At 30.9% G+C, this 18,824-nt stretch overlaps 1 protein-coding gene across 1 annotated transcript in view; it reads right to left on the reverse strand.

Moving 5' to 3' along the window:
* Nucleotides 1-1,101: 1,101 nt before the first annotated feature.
* Clic (chloride intracellular channel protein 5) overlaps nt 1,102-18,824 on the reverse strand; it is a 79,912-nt gene continuing 62,189 nt past the window's right edge. Inside the window, exons 2-6 of the mRNA XM_074121931.1 lie at nt 13,245-13,387; nt 11,575-11,737; nt 5,171-5,345; nt 3,026-3,165; nt 1,102-2,173 (exon numbers count right to left, since the gene is read on the reverse strand). Coding sequence (XP_073978032.1) covers nt 2,090-2,173; nt 3,026-3,165; nt 5,171-5,345; nt 11,575-11,737; nt 13,245-13,387 — 705 coding nt within the window. The 3' untranslated portion in view covers nt 1,102-2,089. The remainder of the gene's footprint in view (nt 2,174-3,025; nt 3,166-5,170; nt 5,346-11,574; nt 11,738-13,244; nt 13,388-18,824) is intronic.

An 18,824-nucleotide genomic window follows, 5' to 3' on the forward strand; every position in this document is an offset into this window, starting at 1 on the left:
ATTTTATCATAGCTGCATTTTTTTTTTTATGCAGAAATGTAGGTAGTCTACATTCGAAAATTACTTTTGAGAAGAATTAACCGTGGAGCCTAAAGGGAAGACTAACTATAGGCTCTTTTGTTACGCTGCATTTTGATTATATATTTTATTTTATATAAAAGTGATGGCGTAGTTCCAGTTAATAATTCAATATTTCAAAATTTATGAATGAATTAAGGCTTATATAAATTGATGTTGCCTTAACTTCAATAAGTTCAACTTTCTTGTATTTTTATACGGTAAAAAAATATTAATATTTTAAATAATTCTTTAAAGTAATAATTATTTCTTTTGCAGCAATAACAACAACGTTCCATTTTCAATGTTCTTGAGAAGAAAAGTAGCTTAACTCATCTATGAATCAATTATTACACGAATCACCAGCCGAATGTAGGTTTATAGTGAAATTATTATTTGCATTATTTTTTCTGCAAGTAAGAAGAGAAGAAAATAGAAATTTTCATAAATAATGAAAATTATAATTCTTCAACAGTAGATTTTATAAATAAAATTTCTTTATTTATGTTTATTCATTTATTTACAACTGCTTGACAATAAAGTGTGCAGTGCTGGTTAGCGTTAACCAATTACAAAACAAATCAAATAAATATTTTGTCGACCATTTTAAAATGTGTGGCACTTATGCTATATTCCAAACCAATTGAAGAATTTATGAAAAAGAGGATGGAAACTAACACCCATTCTGTTCATGACAGAATTGCGATTAGGTACAGGGTCATGACCGAAGAAGATGGAGTCTTTTCCTTCAAGTTTTTTATTACTTTTTTTTTTTTTTGTGGTCAGTCGGAAATCTTTTGATCAAGTCTGAGGCTCTGGATTTTACTCGAAGACATCAATTGTGTTGGTTTTGCTGTTTTTCTTCTTCCTAGATGCATAATTCTGTCAATAATATATAAATATAAATGGATATTGCTAGAAGGTATTGGAGCTCATTTTACTGTAAATATTTCTATAATCAAATCCATTTGCTCGAATTTTCTCAACAAAAATATAGATAAAAATATTGGAGAAACAAAAAGGAAAGCAGAACAAAAAACAGTATAAATGAAAGATAGTTGTATTTTTATTTTACACAACTATAAAAAAAAGAGTTGCTTTCAAAAATAAAAATCCAGAAAAAAAAATTCAGGATTTTCAAAAAGAAAAAGAAATACATTTACACAAAAACTATTTTTTTTTTTTTTTACATATATCTAACTTTGATTAATTTAAATAAAAACCGACAGATTAATTTAAGGCACATGTTTAACATAATGCCTAAACAACTAGGCACTGATTTCTTTTTTTTAAATTTGAATTAGTCTGTTTGAATTGCATGCCCGTAAAAGGTACTTATTTCTAATTAGCGTTTTTTTATTTTAAGTTAAACTAAGTGAAAATTAAAACATAAATAATTATAACTATAAAATATTTTATTTTTTTACTTTCATTAAAAACTAGATTTAAAGAAACAATTTTTTTTTTTTAATTACAAATAGTTATACAAAATGATTTTAATTTTTTAATATATCGGTGCAAATTAACAAAACAGGAAACAAATCTATGTACATAATTCTAAATACAAAATAAAAAGGAAGCACTTGTTAATAATTAATTGCTTCTAAAAATTAAATTACGAAAGCAATACTTTTAATATTGGAATTTTTTAAAACCGAAAAGCAGAGTTGAACGAGGATTTTTTTTTAACTAACACTGTTACATGCAGTTTATATAGGTATTTTTCAAAAATTCAAAAATATTAATAACAAATTCCTAATATAAGTACAATGTTGTTTAGACGGAAGAAAAGATATAAACACTGATCATTATATATATACTACAAAGAGTACTAATTTAACAAATATTATTATAAATCACTGGAAAAATATTTGTAGGCAAATCTTATTGTTAATTAGGCGCATATCTGATCGATGTTATGGCAATTTACAATAATAAATAATAGCTGGACTTTTTTTTAAAAATTTAATAATTAACTGTTCTCTATGTATTATTTTATTTCTCTCTTATTATTATTATATTTTTTCTTCGCTTATTCTTCAATTGATACGCCAATCGGTATCGAAGTAGTAAATGTTGGGGTTTCCAGTTCTTCATGCTTCTTTAATTTAAGGCCCTGAAAAAGAAAGAATGATAAAATGATGCTTCGTCTTAAGCTTTAATTTTAAAACGTAAGATGTATCAATGCAAAGTTGTTATGATAAGTTGAAACTAGGTTAATAGTTTCACAGCATTTGCGACATCACGTTCATACATACACAACACATCACCTCACGGCTTAAGTTAAGTCAATTCTTTGGAAGGAACCTTTAAGCTGATGGTTCTCATGACCCCACTACTATTTATTCACAGGATACTGAAACTGCACATGTGCCTTTATATGTCTCTATAGGTAACTTGGCGATTAGTAACTCAGAAGTGATAACGGGCTTGATTTTACAGTTGCTGAAGTGGTATGAGATTTGGTAATGGGCCCAGAGCAGTCATCAAGTTCCTTTACTTGAAAGGAGAGACGTTCGATGAGAGAAAAGAGGTTTATGGTTATGATTCCCCATCAAATGATGTAGTCAAGAATCGTCAATTCAAATATGGTCGGACTTCAGTGCAAACAGCTCCAATTCTAGAGTGACCCCACTCTAGACTCAGCTATTGATTAACACATCATCCAGAAAGTGGAGGCCGCCATTTTTGGCGTAACCATTCGCCACATGGCTCAAAATGTCAAGATTAGTGTGGGATCCGTCTTCTGCAAGACAATGCACGAGTTCACAACTAACATTTTGCCCAAATGGAAGCATTTTTCTAGACCAGATACTAAAATAGAGGGCTTCGGGTCTCTTGGGCGACTAATTTTCATTCGCCAAGTTTTAATACAATTCTCTATCTCTAGCAGTTTATTTACTTAAATCACAAAATAATTATAAGTTTTGAAATCTTAAATTAGGAAGTTTATTTATTTTACACATACCTGTTGTTGTTTGTAGTGATTAATAATGTCTTGATCGGCCGGACAGCTTTGAGTAAAAGCATCAAGTTGGTACATGTTCAACATGTAGCGCCACAAATGGTTTAAACCCATAGGTATTTCAAAATTCATAAAGTACTTTCCTGAAATTTAAGTTTTGTTTTTAAATTAAATGTACATTTTAAAACGAACTATTTTCTATAAAACATAAAGGGTTGTAAATTAATAAAAAGTATTCATTTATTTTATTATTATATAAAATTATATATTACTATTTTTCTAGTATATTACTTATTTCTACAAAATCTTGGAACGAATAATGTGTAAAAATTAAAAATATCAAGAGAAATGACGTAATTGACGAAAAGCCCCGTCAAAAATCGAGGCAAAATGCAAATTTTGAATCAGTAGAACATAATTGTATAGGAGCTTACAGTAGAATATGTGTGTGATGGGTGTGGCAGTGGAAAGGGAAACCTCAGCCAATGGGTATTAAGGGCCTTTCTGATTGGCTGATAATATCTTGATATTCTCCCACGCCTATTTACAGTGATTCTACACTTAGCTCCTACAGCATTATGTTCCCCGAATACATACTTTGTTTTTAGTGGCATTTTAAAGCGGATTTCTTTAAATTTTAGATTCTTTACAATATAATACTACTTTCTGTGACTAATTTACTCTCCACAATTATATTTTAAATAGTAAACTATAAGAGTGCATCGATATATAGAATTTAAATTGTAAATTATTAATTTTTTACCAAACTTTTTAAATGAAATCAATAATAGTGTTATAACAGTTCGTAAGAAAACGTTTTATTAAATGTATGTATTAATAAAGCGTTGTGATAATTTATTTATCCTGTATTGAGATTCTTTTTATTACTTTTTAGTTTTAAATCATTGTTTCTTGTTTGGAATAGATTGTGTGATTACAATTACGAAACATTAGAGTAGAACGTTAAAATGAAGCCTGAAGTAAAACAATTTAATATACACAAGCAATAAAAGATGGTAATTGAATAATTTTTAGATGGTGTAATATCTAGGAAACACGTTTATTGAAAAATAAGTAAAACTGTTGAAATTTGAAAGCTAAAGTTGAACGGAAAATTTATGAAATTCATTATCTAAAAGTCTTAAAAACAAATGGATTTACATACATACATGCTTATATAAAAGTCAAAATTAAATATTTTGGAATGAATTTGTTAAAATAAAAATATCTAGAGATATAATGTAATTGGCAAAAATACCCGTCAAAAATCGAGGTAAAAAGCAACTTTTGATCAGTACAATAGGTATAGGATAGGAGCTTATCGTACAAACTGGAAAAATGATAGCTGCAAAAGTGTTCATAAATTTGACGCTGAACCAATAAGTAGCGTTAAGTCTTTGGGGGTTAAAACAATCACAGAGAGTTAGGCGCCACTGTTATAGGTTACAGGCAAGGCCCGCAAAGCTAAGATGTACTGTTGGTTTTAGTGGGTTCGATTTCCCTTGTCTAGGCCTTGTATTATATTATGTTAAGTATAATAACTTTGTAGTAAATTATGTTTGCTTGTAGACTGATTTGTAGTAGTAAAAAAAATAGGCATTACTTTACTTTTTTTGGAGAGAGACATCTAGAATAAATCGGAGCTATTTTCATATATTTTTTTTTTTTTATGATTTAAGGCGCGTCAACATCTAAGGTTATTGGCGCCCGGAGCTTTTTTCAGTGCACTGCCGGCCTCCGGACAGTGTTCTCTCGTTACAGACAACACTGTCCATCACCGGACAGTGAGCTGTAAGAAGCTCCTAGGAAGAGAAAATCTAAGGGTCAGCAACTGGATTCGAACCCGGGACCTCCGCGTGGGAGTCCAGTATGCTAACCTCATAGCTAATCCCTTCCCTTTCATATTTTTATTATTCTTTGTTTTAATACTTCTAAATGAAATATTGCTGTTATTGCTTAAAAAGAAGGCAAGTTAAACCTGAAGATTCTACCATAAAATGAAGTAAATGATCTTTATCCTTACTAGATCTTCATAAAGTTTAACAACATTGCCATAGAAGTAAAGCCTTTAATAAATCTGAGAGACGTTATAGTACATAAAGGCAATAACAATTTATAAATAAATAAATAACAATAAATCATATTTACCTGCAACCCTAATATGTTGTAGTCTCGGCATCAGTTCACAATCGAAGCAACACATTGTATCACCAGTAAGAAATCTGGTACCTTTTTTACCTAGATGATCATTGATCTTGCGCAGATGTTTAAGAAGATTATTTATGGAGACATCATTCTTATTTAGTAGCATAAGTTTCAATTTCTATTAACAAAACAAAAACAAAAAAATCATCTTATAAACGGAGAACATTTTTTCTATAATCGTAAAATATAACTCCACAAAATCATAAATATTTTAGTGATTTAAATTTGGAATTTTGGATTTTTCTAAGCCTTCACACTAAAATTTATGCATTTAATAATATTTGACTATAATTTTTAGGGGAATGTCAGTTTTGATAAAATAAATTAATCGCAAAATAATGACAGTGTTTGAATCCAGCTTTTTCTGACATTTTTGCAATTATCGAGAATCGATAGTTCATCGATAAAATTTTTGATAGGAAATCTCTTCTAATACTTCGGGAGAAAAAAAGAGAAAAGATTGTAGTAATCTACAATAACTTTGCTCCAACGATAAGCAATTTGTACCTGAAGTTATTTTGAGACTGTTATTTCACGACAAAAAGATATGCCCACGAAATTCAATCGAAAAATGACCAATTCACAACCCATTTTTTTAGCCAAATCACTAGAGAAGATAAGCAATAAAAATATAGTACCCACTTTTCACAGCAAATACACAACCAAAGCGGTGGTGAAGTGAATTTTGGAGTACAACGTCACTCGGTCCGAGAATGTTAAACATATTGATCATATTACAATCAAAAGATATTTTAAGGAACATGTAGATTTTGTCAATTGACTATATGCAATAAAATTCACTCCTTTTTTTTGACTTAGCTGATAGAGGACTACTTATTCAAGGTCACAGGCATTTTCTTATACAGTTTATCATTATTTTCGTAATAGTTGGTTTCCTAAAGCGATATTTAGAGAGCTGAATTTCGGCCTAAAGTTGGGGAAGGTTCACCATTAGGTCCGAGGAGGGATTTAGTGGATCATTTAACTTTACTTAAGTGAATCTAATTGTTCCTACTAACAGCTTTTTGATGGCGTCACGAATTCACAAACTTTAGTTTTTAAAGTAGCCGAGATGCTGTTTGTCTAATAAAAAATTCAAGAGTATTAACTATACTTTTACTTTGTTGATAAATACCGATGAAAGAAAAGTTTCTAAGAATAATATTTATTTATTTTTTACTTGTTACAACTTAGCAGTTTTACAAGAGAGTTGGGACTTGACAAAATATGGAAAAATATAATATACATTACAAAAAGTAGAAAAATTACACCTATTAAAACTGTCCGGTAGGACAGTTGTATAAGGGTTGACCATCAAAAACTGCACGAAAAAGTGTAACGTTGAAAAACACCCAACTTTGACAATTTTTTTCTATTTTTCTATAAAAGATAAAATTCCCAAATTTTCTTTATAATATAGGGCAAATCCTCCTTTATAACTGTAATTTTTTTGCAACCACCCAGATCTAATAGGTTTCGAGAAAAAAGTTGCCGAAAATGAGCAAAAACGGCTTTTTCAAAAAATGTTCTTGTTCTTGTTCTTCTTCTTCTTGTTGTTGTTCTTGTTGTTACCTTTTTTGTAAACAACGTAGCGCCTAAACGCGTGAACCGATTTTCATGAATGAGGTGTCATTCGATTCGGAACTTTATGTAGATGTGCCTTTTGGGGGTCTCGGCCCTGTACATCGAATGGGAGAGGAGTTAGCCCCCTTTATGTAAGGCCCCCTCCAAAATTATTATTACTAATTACTCTGTAAATCTTGGCCCGATTTTGATAAAATTTGGTAGGATGTTAATTTGATAAAATAGGGTTAGGGCTCCCCTACCTAACAATAAAGCGACGATCTGCTCTTACACTTGTTAAGGGGAAGTATAGCAATCGTTTCAAATTATCGACACGTGAACCGATTTTCATGAATGAAGTGTCATTCGAATCGAAATTTTGTACAGATTTGTACTTTAAAAGTCTCGACACTATGCCTCATAAGGAGGGGAGTTCGCCCCACCCAAATAAGGCCCTTTCTAAAACTATTATTACCAATATTTCTACAAAGCTTAGTCCGATTTTGATAAAATTTAGCTCAAATAAGTGGTTAAAGCTCCTCTACGTGGCTGTGAAGTGCCATCATGCTCTTACACCTACTAAGAGGAAGTACTGCAATCGTTAAAATTATCAATGAGTGAACCGATTTACATCAATGAATTGTCGTTCGATTCAAAATCTTTGCCTTTTAGGGAGAAGTACTGTAATCGCAGTTTATTTTTCTTGCTCCTCTTAAAAGGAAGTACTGAAATCGCAGTTTAATTTTGCTATTTACGTACAAATACCTTCCTATTTTATTCAAAACGCTTTCTCAAAAAAATGGTTATTGAGGATGGTTTGGGGACCGCAACTATAATCATTCTTTAAAAAGATCTCTCCAGTGGTAGTTACGGTTCCGATTTAACACCTTATCAGGTTATAATGATAGAATAGCTTATTCCAAATTTTAAAAAATCTGTAAAGCAGACGTAACTTTGCAAATAGACAAAAAGGAAAATCTATCCAAAAGGTACAAAAATCTCCTTAACAAAAACTTACAGTTTTAAAAGTTAAGTATAAGGGTTGATTAAACGCCAAAAGGTACACAAATCAGCAGTTCCCAACATTTCATTAATACTTCATTGATATAATTTAAGTAATTTTACTGCATTAACTTTTCCTTCACATTTTTTAGAATTTATTAGATGTCACAGACCCTTATGCTGGCCAGTTCATTCATAATATTTTTTTATTATAATTATGATAAAATGAGTGATGAATTATTCTGAGTAGTCACATATACATGCATGTTAAAGTAGAAAAAAACAAAGTTAGAGTCGGCCACTTTTTAAATTTCAATCACGGAGGATTCAAAACAATATTTCAGTCTTAAATTCGTCTTACCGAAATATTCGTGAGCACAAATAACATACATTTAATAACAAGTAGATTATTCAACAATATTTACTCATTTCTCAATTGTAATTTAATTTAGTCCCCCTAATTTTACTTATGGTAAAATACTGGAATAATTAGCTGTCCTAAAAATATGCATATCTTTATTTTCTTTATTTTATATTACATATATATAACATTGTGGGAAGAACACCTAGATTGAGAATGTAATTGAAGAAAACTATATTATTTGCGATAAAGCCAGATTATTTATTACTTATTATTACAAACGTTTGACTACAACATAAAATAACAATTACTTTAATCGAAGAATGAACTTAAACCAATGATTTTTATTTAAAAATAAAAATAAATGCATAAAATCATTGATGTAAAAAAAGTTTATGAATTTTTTAGCCTCTTATTTTTTTTATATTTTTTATAACGTTTTCTTTTTCACCTGTGATTAATAGTTTGATTATTATAGATAAACAGATATTACAGTCAATCTAAGTTAAATGGTGTGCTACTTGAGTAAATATTTTGTAGACGAAAATGGCCAGCATAAGGGTCTGTGACATCTAATAAATTCTAAAAAATGTGAAGGAAAAGTTAATGCAGTAAAATTACTTAAATTATATCAATGAAGTATTAATGAAATGTTGGGAACTGCTGATTTGTGTACCTTTTGGCGTTTAATATAATAAAAAGAAACAACCATCAGTGCAGCACAAGTATAAGAAAGATATCTTCTGGACATTTGAAAAATTTAACAAACTCACAAACATTTATACTGACTAACTATTCATTCATAATAAAGGATCTCAGCTTCAATGAACCCAACACGTAATACACAATGTCGTTGATCTTGTCTGTACTGTCAAATACAAACAAACTCACAATATCATGGTTCATTGAAGGGAAATACTTTAGTATGTACTGATCGCGTAGAGGTCCGTATATAGGGCAGTAGAAAAAGAAATGTTCCAAATTTTCTATTTCATTTCTTTTGCACAAACTGCACAACACGCCGCCATCCAAACAATACTTATTGCCTTTATAGAATATCCTTATTACATTTTTATGAGAGAGACGAAGTTGAGCTATGATTCTAATTTTTGAAATAGATAAATTTGCTTTTAAATAAGTCTCTCCATCGCCCCAACAGGCTGTACTTCTATAAATGTTACTGTAGCGGGAATTCAATACATTTTCAACCGCTAGACTGTACCAGTGGTTCGACCATTTCTCAGTTAAATCTTTAATAACATTTTTCACCAACTGAGGGTTAGTGGCATTCCACAACTCTTCAGAACCAATAGGACACAGAAGGTTTTTAATTTGTAAAGCCCAATTGTACTTATTGTATTTGTTGAGGCCAAACTCACGAAGTTTATCATAACAAATGCGGGGATACCTACTTGGACTCATATGTAACAACTTGAGCCACCAAGATATTGTTCTTTTAAAAATAGCAACTTTAAGTGGTTTGCAGCCTGTTTCCACTAGCACATAATGATAAGGCGTATTACGCGGCAATAACAGTAATGTTTTGAAAAAGTGCTGCAGTACCTTTTCCACCATTTCCAGATATTGAATGGCCTATATTTCGGAGCAGTACAAAGTTATGGCTGACACTACGCTCTCAAAAAGTTTGAGTTTACATTCCCATGAACTATTCTTGCCTTTAATGAGAATTTGCTTTATTCTGCCTACAGCTTTGATTCCTTTATTAATAAATTCTTGGGCTGCTAATCTAAAACAACCAGAGGAGCTGAAAAGTACTCCTAAATATAAATAACTTTTAACGAATTCTATTTCATGTCCGAGATAGTGCAGAGCCCTGAATTTTTTCAGTCTCCCCCCAGCATGGAAAACGACTACCTTGCTCTTGTCTGTATTGACCTCAAGATCATTCAGAGCACAATATTCAGCCAACACATTCAATTTAGCCTGCGCATCAGGTCGAGAGTCGGCAAAAATAACCAAGTCGTCTGCCCACATCAGACATAAAATATCGCAATTTTCATTTATAGTTATTCCAGATAGATTGCGCTCTCTAAAAAATGATTCAAAATCTGATAAAAACCAGTTAAAAAGTAAGGGTGAAAGGGACTCCCCTTGCAAAACCCCACGTGAAATATCAATAGACCAATCTGTGACAATACCATTTAACTTTAGTCTGAACACTGAAGCTTCATAGAGTTTTTTTAAGATTAGCAACATTTTGCCACTTACCCCGATAATATGCAGCTTTTGCCATAGTTTAGAATGGTTAATGCTATCAAACGCCTTCCGGAAGTCTATAAAAATGGCGAATAAATTTTTACGTTTCATTAGGGTATAAATACTAATAACTGAATAAAGGGTGAATACATTGTCAGCACAGCCCCTCCCACGCCGAAATCCGGACTGACATTCAGGGATTATAGAACAACTTTCCGCCCAGTAGTACAACCTATTACACAAAATAGACGTGAACAATTTCGCAAGGCAGTTAACTAAAGCGATGCTGCGATAATTATTGGGGTCACCCCTGTCTCCTTTTTTATGCAATAAGACCATCAGAACCTGGGTTAAACATATTGATCATATTACAATCAAAAGATATTTTAAGGAACATGTAGATTTTGTCAATTGACTATATGCAATAAAATTCACTTCTTTTTTTTGACTTAGCTGACAGAGGACTACTTATTCAAGGTCACAGGCATTTTCTTATACAGTTTATCATTATTTTCGTAATAGTTGGTTTCCTAAAGCGATATTTAGAGAGCTGAATTTCGGCCTAAAGTTGGGGAAGGTTCACCATTAGATCCGAGGAGGGATTTAGTGGATCATTTAACTTTACTTAAGTGAATCTAGTTGTTCCTACTAACAGCTTTTTGATGGCGTCACGAATTCACAAACTTTTGTTTTTAAAGTAGCCGAGATGCTGTTTGTCTAATAAAAAATTCAAGAGTAGTAACTATACTTTTACTTTGTTGATAAATACCGTTGAAAGAAAAGTTTCTAAGAATAATATAGAAAGGAATAAATTACCTTCCTAACAGGTTACAAATTTTAGGAAGTTTTAGAATTAATATTCATTTGAAAAATGGACAAATCTTTAGAATAAATCCTTACAATGTTAAGAACTCCTTTCAATGAACTTGAAAACATAAGAAATGCCTTTCTAAGATGAGTTTCTAAAGAATAATCTAAAAAATAGGTGTTAAGGATGCTTGAAAAAGGAAGTCAAGATTTCAACGCAAAACTATTAAATAAATCCCAGATAATGGAGATGAAAAAACCAGAAACCGGTCAGAAATATCTAATAAGATATCAATGCCAAGCTCCATCAATAATTTCTAAAATATTATCCACCATTAATTTTCCATCCACAAAATTTTTAAAACTAAATTAGAAAAATATTCGAAATATTTCTTACACTGTATAAATTTTCTATTAAGGAAGCAACTTCCTTATCCTGTACAAATAGATTATGTCCACCAGGTATATTTTTCATTATGTGCCTTTCAATTTTTTCATTTTCTAGTACAGCGAGTCCATTATCTATTAATATTGGCGGCGGTGTAGCTTCAAAATTTGTCCTAAACAAAACATAGTAGTATTATAATTATGAATAATTCAAATTATCTAGAAGTTTAAAGGCTAACTAGGCAAACAGACGTAAGTCTATAATCAAAAAGTGTATTTTTATTTAGTGAATATTGTATTATTATGTATTGATAAAATAAACACCTATTACTAATACAGTGGAACCTCGCATAACGAGCACCTCGCTTAACGAGTAATTCGCATAACGAGTAAAACAAATTGATTCTTATAGCGAGCGATGTTTCGCATAACGATAGTTTTCTAATGACATTTCGCTGACTGCGCAGTTTTCGCTGACTCATCGAAAACTGCGCATTCTTCGATTAGTCATTCCTGTTTACGCATATGCGTTTCATATTCTCCACGTATCTAATGCACTGATACAGTCGAAACCGAACTTCACCGAATGAGTGGTGTATAGGGAAAGTCCATATAGTGACATTTGTGTTTAAATATTGTAACGAAGTTGACCTGGGCAGAGAAGAAAGGCTTAGATTGTTCTAGGGGTTGAACGATCATAGTCAAGAGTTATCCACAGAGGAACTTGTTGAGTTGCAACACATTTCACAACAAGAATTGGTGGAAGAGAATTTATTAGACAAAGAGGAGAAAATATCAGAGGAACAACAATCTTCCAGCGCAATAAGAGAAATGTTGAAAGCATGGGAAACTGTTGCAACACACGTAGAAAACTATCACCCGAATAAGGCTGTGGCTATGCGATCTATAAATTTATTTAATGATAATGCTGTGTCACATTTTGAAGACATTTTGAAGCGACGGCAGAAACAAGGAACATTGGACAAATTTATAATTAAAAAGGATTAATTATGAATGTACATATTTATCTCAATTAATATATGTAATTTATATTATATTACATCATATGTACATATGTGTATAATTTTTTCGAAATAAATGTTATAAAAAAAATTTTTATCAATATTTTTTTTGCATGGAACCAATTATCCCCTTTCATTTTAATTTAAATGAAAAAAATTGTTTCGCTTAACGAGTATTTCGCTTAACGAGTAAGGTTCTGGAACGAATTATGCTCGTTAAGCGAGGTTCGACTGTATATAGGCTTCGTGACTGTAAATTATTAAACTAAGGTTTCAAGATTGGCGAGGAATCGGTCAAATAAAAAAACAACTCGTCTTTTTGCCAACGTTTCCAGTTCTGGCTCTTAGTTTCTGTAACTCAACCAACCAATATTGTATTTTATTTTTAGGTTACAATTTTTTTTACTGATTTTCTGTGTTACTGATTCTCTAAATTGTTTGTATTTGTGTATTTGGAATATCCAGGCCCTGAAGAGGACAATATATTTGTCGAAACGTTGGCAAAAAGACCGAGTTGTTTTTTTTATTTGACCGATTCCTCGCCAATCTTGAATCCTTAGTTTAAACATCTATTATTATTACTATTATAGTATTATAATTAAGAATATAATATTAAAGAATATAGAAATAATGAAATCAGAGTCTGCAAATAAAATACCTGAAATCTGGTGGAGGTTTTTGCATGTCAACTGTTGTAACTTTTAATGAAATGGTCTTTAGTTCGGCAAGAAGGTATAAATCCATGAAATATTCTTGGCAGAACAAACAATCGCCCTTTCTTCGGCCATCTATAGTTGAAGCCTGTAATAAAAATGAAATTAATATCATTAAAAGAAAGGTTACACAGTAACCATACGCACTCCAAAACAAAAACATACATATCTATATATATTATAATATATATTGTGGAAACTTAATATAGTTAGCGGTGAAAGCTTTTATCACAAATGCAAGGTTTTGTTATGTAGAAGACAAAAGCTTCATTAAAACTGATGCTTTTAGTTTACTACTTTTCCTTAATGTAAAAACAAAATTGCATTCAATAAAAAAAAAGAACTACACAGAAAATACGAAAGGTGAATTAAGTCTTTTTAATTTCGCCTGACGTTAGGTTAGGCTGCATTTTATACGTCAGAACTTCTGGCGATCAGGGAGCCAGAAGAGATTTGCAGTAGACAATATCATGGAGCTCTTGTGAGAATCTCTTTTATTTTTCACCCAAAATAAAGTAACAGAACACAGCAAAAGAACTTTCTGTTGAAATATTAGGAAGACGAAAAATGATACTATCTCCAGAGAGACTCAAGAGGAAAGACAGAACATCTTTGGCGAGATTATCGGCGATTAAGCGGCTAATGCGTAGACCAAGGACGCTGCTCACAAAATATTTATTATAGAAATATTATGAACCTAAGCCTAAAAGACTTAAATTATTCAATATGGCAAGATGAATAGCACTAAAACGCTGCCATGCTACAATTTTACACTTCTATTACCATCAAACCATATATGGTCCTGTGAACAAGGAAGGAAGATGGAGAATCCGCACCAACTTGGAACTGCTTACTCTGTATGGAGAAGCATACTTCGTTCAATGTTTTTTTAAAAAAAAGATTAAGTTGGTTAGAACATGTGGACAGGATGGTGGATAACCGAATCCCTAAACGCCTTTTATATGGAAGCCCCGGAGGCGTCAGAATAAGAGAAAGGCCAAGAATAAGATGGCTTGATGACGTCGAGGAGGATTCGAGGAAAAAGGGTGTGTGAAGATGGAGACTGAAGGCTCTTGGATAGAGCTCAGTGGAGAGCCTTGATTGAGGAGGCCCTGGTCCTTGCAGGACTGTAGTGTCGAAGAGGAAGGAATAACCATCAAACCTTTTTGGTAATAAAGAGAGAGTTTTCTACACTAATATAGTTGGTTTGAGGTTGAATTACAACTTATCATCATTCTGCATCCGTTTTCAAACAGTATAAATGTGGAGAAAAAGACTGTTCAATTCTAACCACTAAATACTAACTAGACAAATATCACTATCTCCTCTGGACTATCATTTTAGATAATGTAGCACAGACTATTTACAACACATTCTTGAATAAGCGAACTGTAGAACTATGGGAAATAATTTTTAGTTATATACGAATAATATTAAAATTTAAATATTGTATAGTTTATTTATAGTTCAGTCCTCCAAGCAGTGAATCTCTGTCAGAAGACTTAAGGCTTTATAATAATGTAGCATCTCTAATTTCTGATTTTTTGTAGAATTCTTTTTTAAACTCGGGTCTATTCATGTATTATTTTATAAAAGACGAGTTTTCTAATTTACTTTACACAGTATAAGCAAATACAAATTTAATTAAAAATTCCCTTACGTGTCTGAAATTTGAGCTGCTTCAAATTCTTGTATACGTACGTAAGACTAACCAGTTTTTGTTCGTAATTTTAGTCAAAAAATCAGGTTATATTACATGTAATTAGGTTATTGTGAAGATAACCGCTATAACTTCTAAAATTTACGTATTCTCGCTTTATATTCCGGTTTTTTAAATAGTAATTAGAAACTGTAAAAACAAGGTTAATGCTTAAATCATTTTTAAGAAGTAGTAGAAAATTCCAAAAAATTAATATAAAAATCTATTTTTAAAAAAACAAAGACATTTTGGCATATTTTGTGCTTTGAAATTAATGGCAGAATAACAGTATCTATCACGTAACTTTCTTGATTAAGACCTACTTGTTTTCGTTTTAATTATATTATTATACAGGGTGTTTCATGGTAAAGTGTCCTAACTGAAAATATGAATTTAGGACCTCAAAACAAGAAACAAGAAGGTATGCCCGTTAACGCTTTGTTTATGAGATATTCACGTCTAAAGATGTTAGAACAAATGATAAATTGATTGTATAACTGCTAAAATCACCTTGTGTCTCTAACTGCACATACCAATATTGACATTTTACGGAATAATACCATCTGGAATTTGAAACTGTGGACTTTCTAAATAATAACTATTTCTCAACAACATTTATCAGTTTGATGGTTTTACAGAGTTAGCATCATTATGCATCGCATTTATTCTAACAGTAAATATGCCGATATGGCGGTGTTTGTGTATGGTATTTTGCAATGCTACCTAATAATAATTCATAAAATGGAAATCTTTAGCTGTGAATATCTCATAAACAAAGCGTTAACGGGCATACCTTCATAGGAAAATTTTGAGGTCCTAAATTAAAATTTTCAATTAGGACACTTAACCCTGAAACACTCTGTATAATTGATTTTTGAATCATTGTATAGACATAGAGCTTGTAACAATTAGGAGGTTGAAAGGGCAAGCTCAAGAACTAAGTACATGAAACATACGTGAGAAGCTTGGTTGCGGTTCCCAGTTTTGGATTTTCTCTCCAACAGGGCAGCTCCAAAATAGAGCTTTAGCAAGCTTTTTTAAAGTTCTTATTCCGTAAAGAGAGGCTTGGAAGCCACTAAAAGTGTGGAACAATACACTGATGGCTTCAAGACGGCAGTGGGAGATGAAAGGCTAAACCGAGATATGACATATCGGTAAACCTAGATAGGCTAGCTCAAGGGTCGGCAACCTAATTTAAGTAAAGAGCCATTTCACCTTAAATAATTTTAATAGATCTTACCAAGAGCCGCAAGGATAATGATCTACAAAATTCTGTAGATCATTTGTATTCACAAAGTATAATTTTATGATATTCAATAACATTTAAATGTTTTATATATTTATTTTCACATATTGCAAAGTAAATAAACAAATAAATAATAACTAAACCTGTATTTGAATGAAAATGGCGGCAGTCCTATATATTACGTACTGTATTTTATTATAATTCTATTCAATTTCAAACCAATCACATTTAAAATTCTTTTTGAAAAAATATCTTTACTTTAATAAATGAAATTTTCATCTGTTTCAATAAAATTGAAATATACTTACAATTTATTTTGGACAGGCTGAAGAGCCACAAAATTCGGATATAAGAGCCGCGGGTTGCCGACCCCTGGGCTAGCTAGTCGCAGTTAGTTTCAAATTAAATTTATCAAAGTAATAATTACAAAATTTGAAAGTTAAGCAAATATGTCGTTAAGCAAAATTTTTTGACAAAAGTAAATCCAAGTAGCTTAAAATTAGAATAAGAATACACAGAATTAGAATGGCGTAAGATAAATTGAAAGGACGAATTCCATCAAGTAAACAATAAATGAAATACTTTCCATTTTACATAAGATTTTCACTTAGGCAGCTAAAGCTAATTTAATGGTTAGAAGGTTACGCCAAATAGTGCATAACGTATTCATGCATACTATTTACAAAATATATAATAAACAGAATCGTTTTATTTTTGTTACCACTACAATAAAAGATAATTACAATAATATTATCTTCTTCTTTTTTGCAGTGACTTCTTTCAGATAATTCTCTGCTTCATTTTCATTTAAGTTTTTAAAACTTCTCATATCTCTTAATATAAAACTTTCTTACAACAAAATGTAAGAATTATTATATTTCAACCACACTTTTCACAATTCTGTGTTTATTTCAGTAAACATTGTTTTCTTAAATATTTAGTTTTCGCTTAAAATTTTATTAACCACAAAAACCACTAATTAATAATCACAAGTTTCGCAATTCACATCTAAATGATAACCTTGAAGACGACAATTTCCTAACAATTATACGTAAAAAGAATAAATAAAAACTAATGAATGAATAAATAAAAGACATAGAAATTACAATTAAAATAAAAAATAAAATAAATTAATTAAAATACAAATTGTTTACTCAACGAAGGAAGTAAACGCTTATTGATGATTGAATAAAACTAATAACAAATTTTTTAAGTGTTTTACGAAGGTAAGATTGTTTAAGATAAGAGGTTTTTCTAAATGAAATACTTCTTTATCAGATTGAACTATGTCTCCAAAAAAATTTTAAATTTCATACTTTTCCGAGGAAGAAACTGAAAACATTCTCGATTATTTCTTTTTATATCCACAAATCAGGGAACAGCTACTTGAAAAGTAGTTTTCAAAAAACCTTCAAAGAAAAAAAAAAAAAATGGTTTAACATTTCAGTAATTAAATTGAACGGTGGAGAGTCACCAAAAAATAACCTTACACTCTTATAACATTCAACATTCAATTCAGGCATCAACAACATATTCTTGTACGTAATATCATTAATAAAAGACACCTAAAAATTTCAACCACTTTACAGCTCCTATTGTTAAGCAAATTGTTAAACCCTCTCACTTGAGCAGGACCCAAAATCTTTCCTGATGAACCATCTTAAGACGGTTTAATGAACACTAGTCTCGCTACTGTTCCTGTAAACGACGAGAGCCAATAAATACGTACAAAAAGAGATATCTTTAAGTAGAGATTCCAAGTGTTGCAGTATTATTACTAAGTTAACTTCTTAAATCTGAATGTATTTTTCGAACAAAGCAAAAAAAAAAACAATAGATTATCATAACTAATAAAAAAAAAAGAGACCTTGATTGCAGAGAATAATAATAATATTCTAGAATAATTTTAAATAATTAACCAGACGAATTATACTGAATTGTATAAAATATTAATTCACATATACGCCATAAATAACAAAAGAAAGATGGGAGGGAATTCTTTCAGTTGTGTTGCAACAATACTTTCTTGTTGCACTTTCACCTCACTGATCATCACTCATCATCACGTCAAGTTGTTTTTCTTTTATTTTCATTAGTATATATTACCTTTTTATTGTTAAATAAACTGTCGTCAATAAGTAAGACATCGAGATAGGCATTGTTATGCTTTAATCACTTGGGTTACAAATTAAATTTAAACAAAATACAAAAATAATAAAAATCAAGGCAAAAACTGTGTAACTGTTGCAGAAAACGTTTCGTGGATAAACTTGAATAAACAAAAAATTCATATAGCTGCATAGAATAGTATGTTATAGTTTGTGTGATGTTGATAAAGTTTTTAGCATATGATCAGATAAATTATTTCCATAAGTTTGTAATAAAGCAATTATATGAATTACAAAGCCTTTTTAAGCAATTATACAAGAAGGCGATAGAGAAATAATTTGTTAACCTTTCTAATTCACATTAGTTTTAATAGATTTGTTTATTTTAAATCACAAAAAGGGCACTAAATATCTAGGGGAATATTCCCCAGTTGTTGGTGGCGCTCCTACTGGTGGACATCATAACGGTGGT

Source organism: Rhodnius prolixus, unplaced genomic scaffold (assembly GCF_049639745.1).
Source record: "Rhodnius prolixus isolate KJV_2025 unplaced genomic scaffold, Rpr scaffold_8, whole genome shotgun sequence".
In the NCBI taxonomy this organism is placed as follows: domain Eukaryota; kingdom Metazoa; phylum Arthropoda; class Insecta; order Hemiptera; family Reduviidae; genus Rhodnius; species Rhodnius prolixus.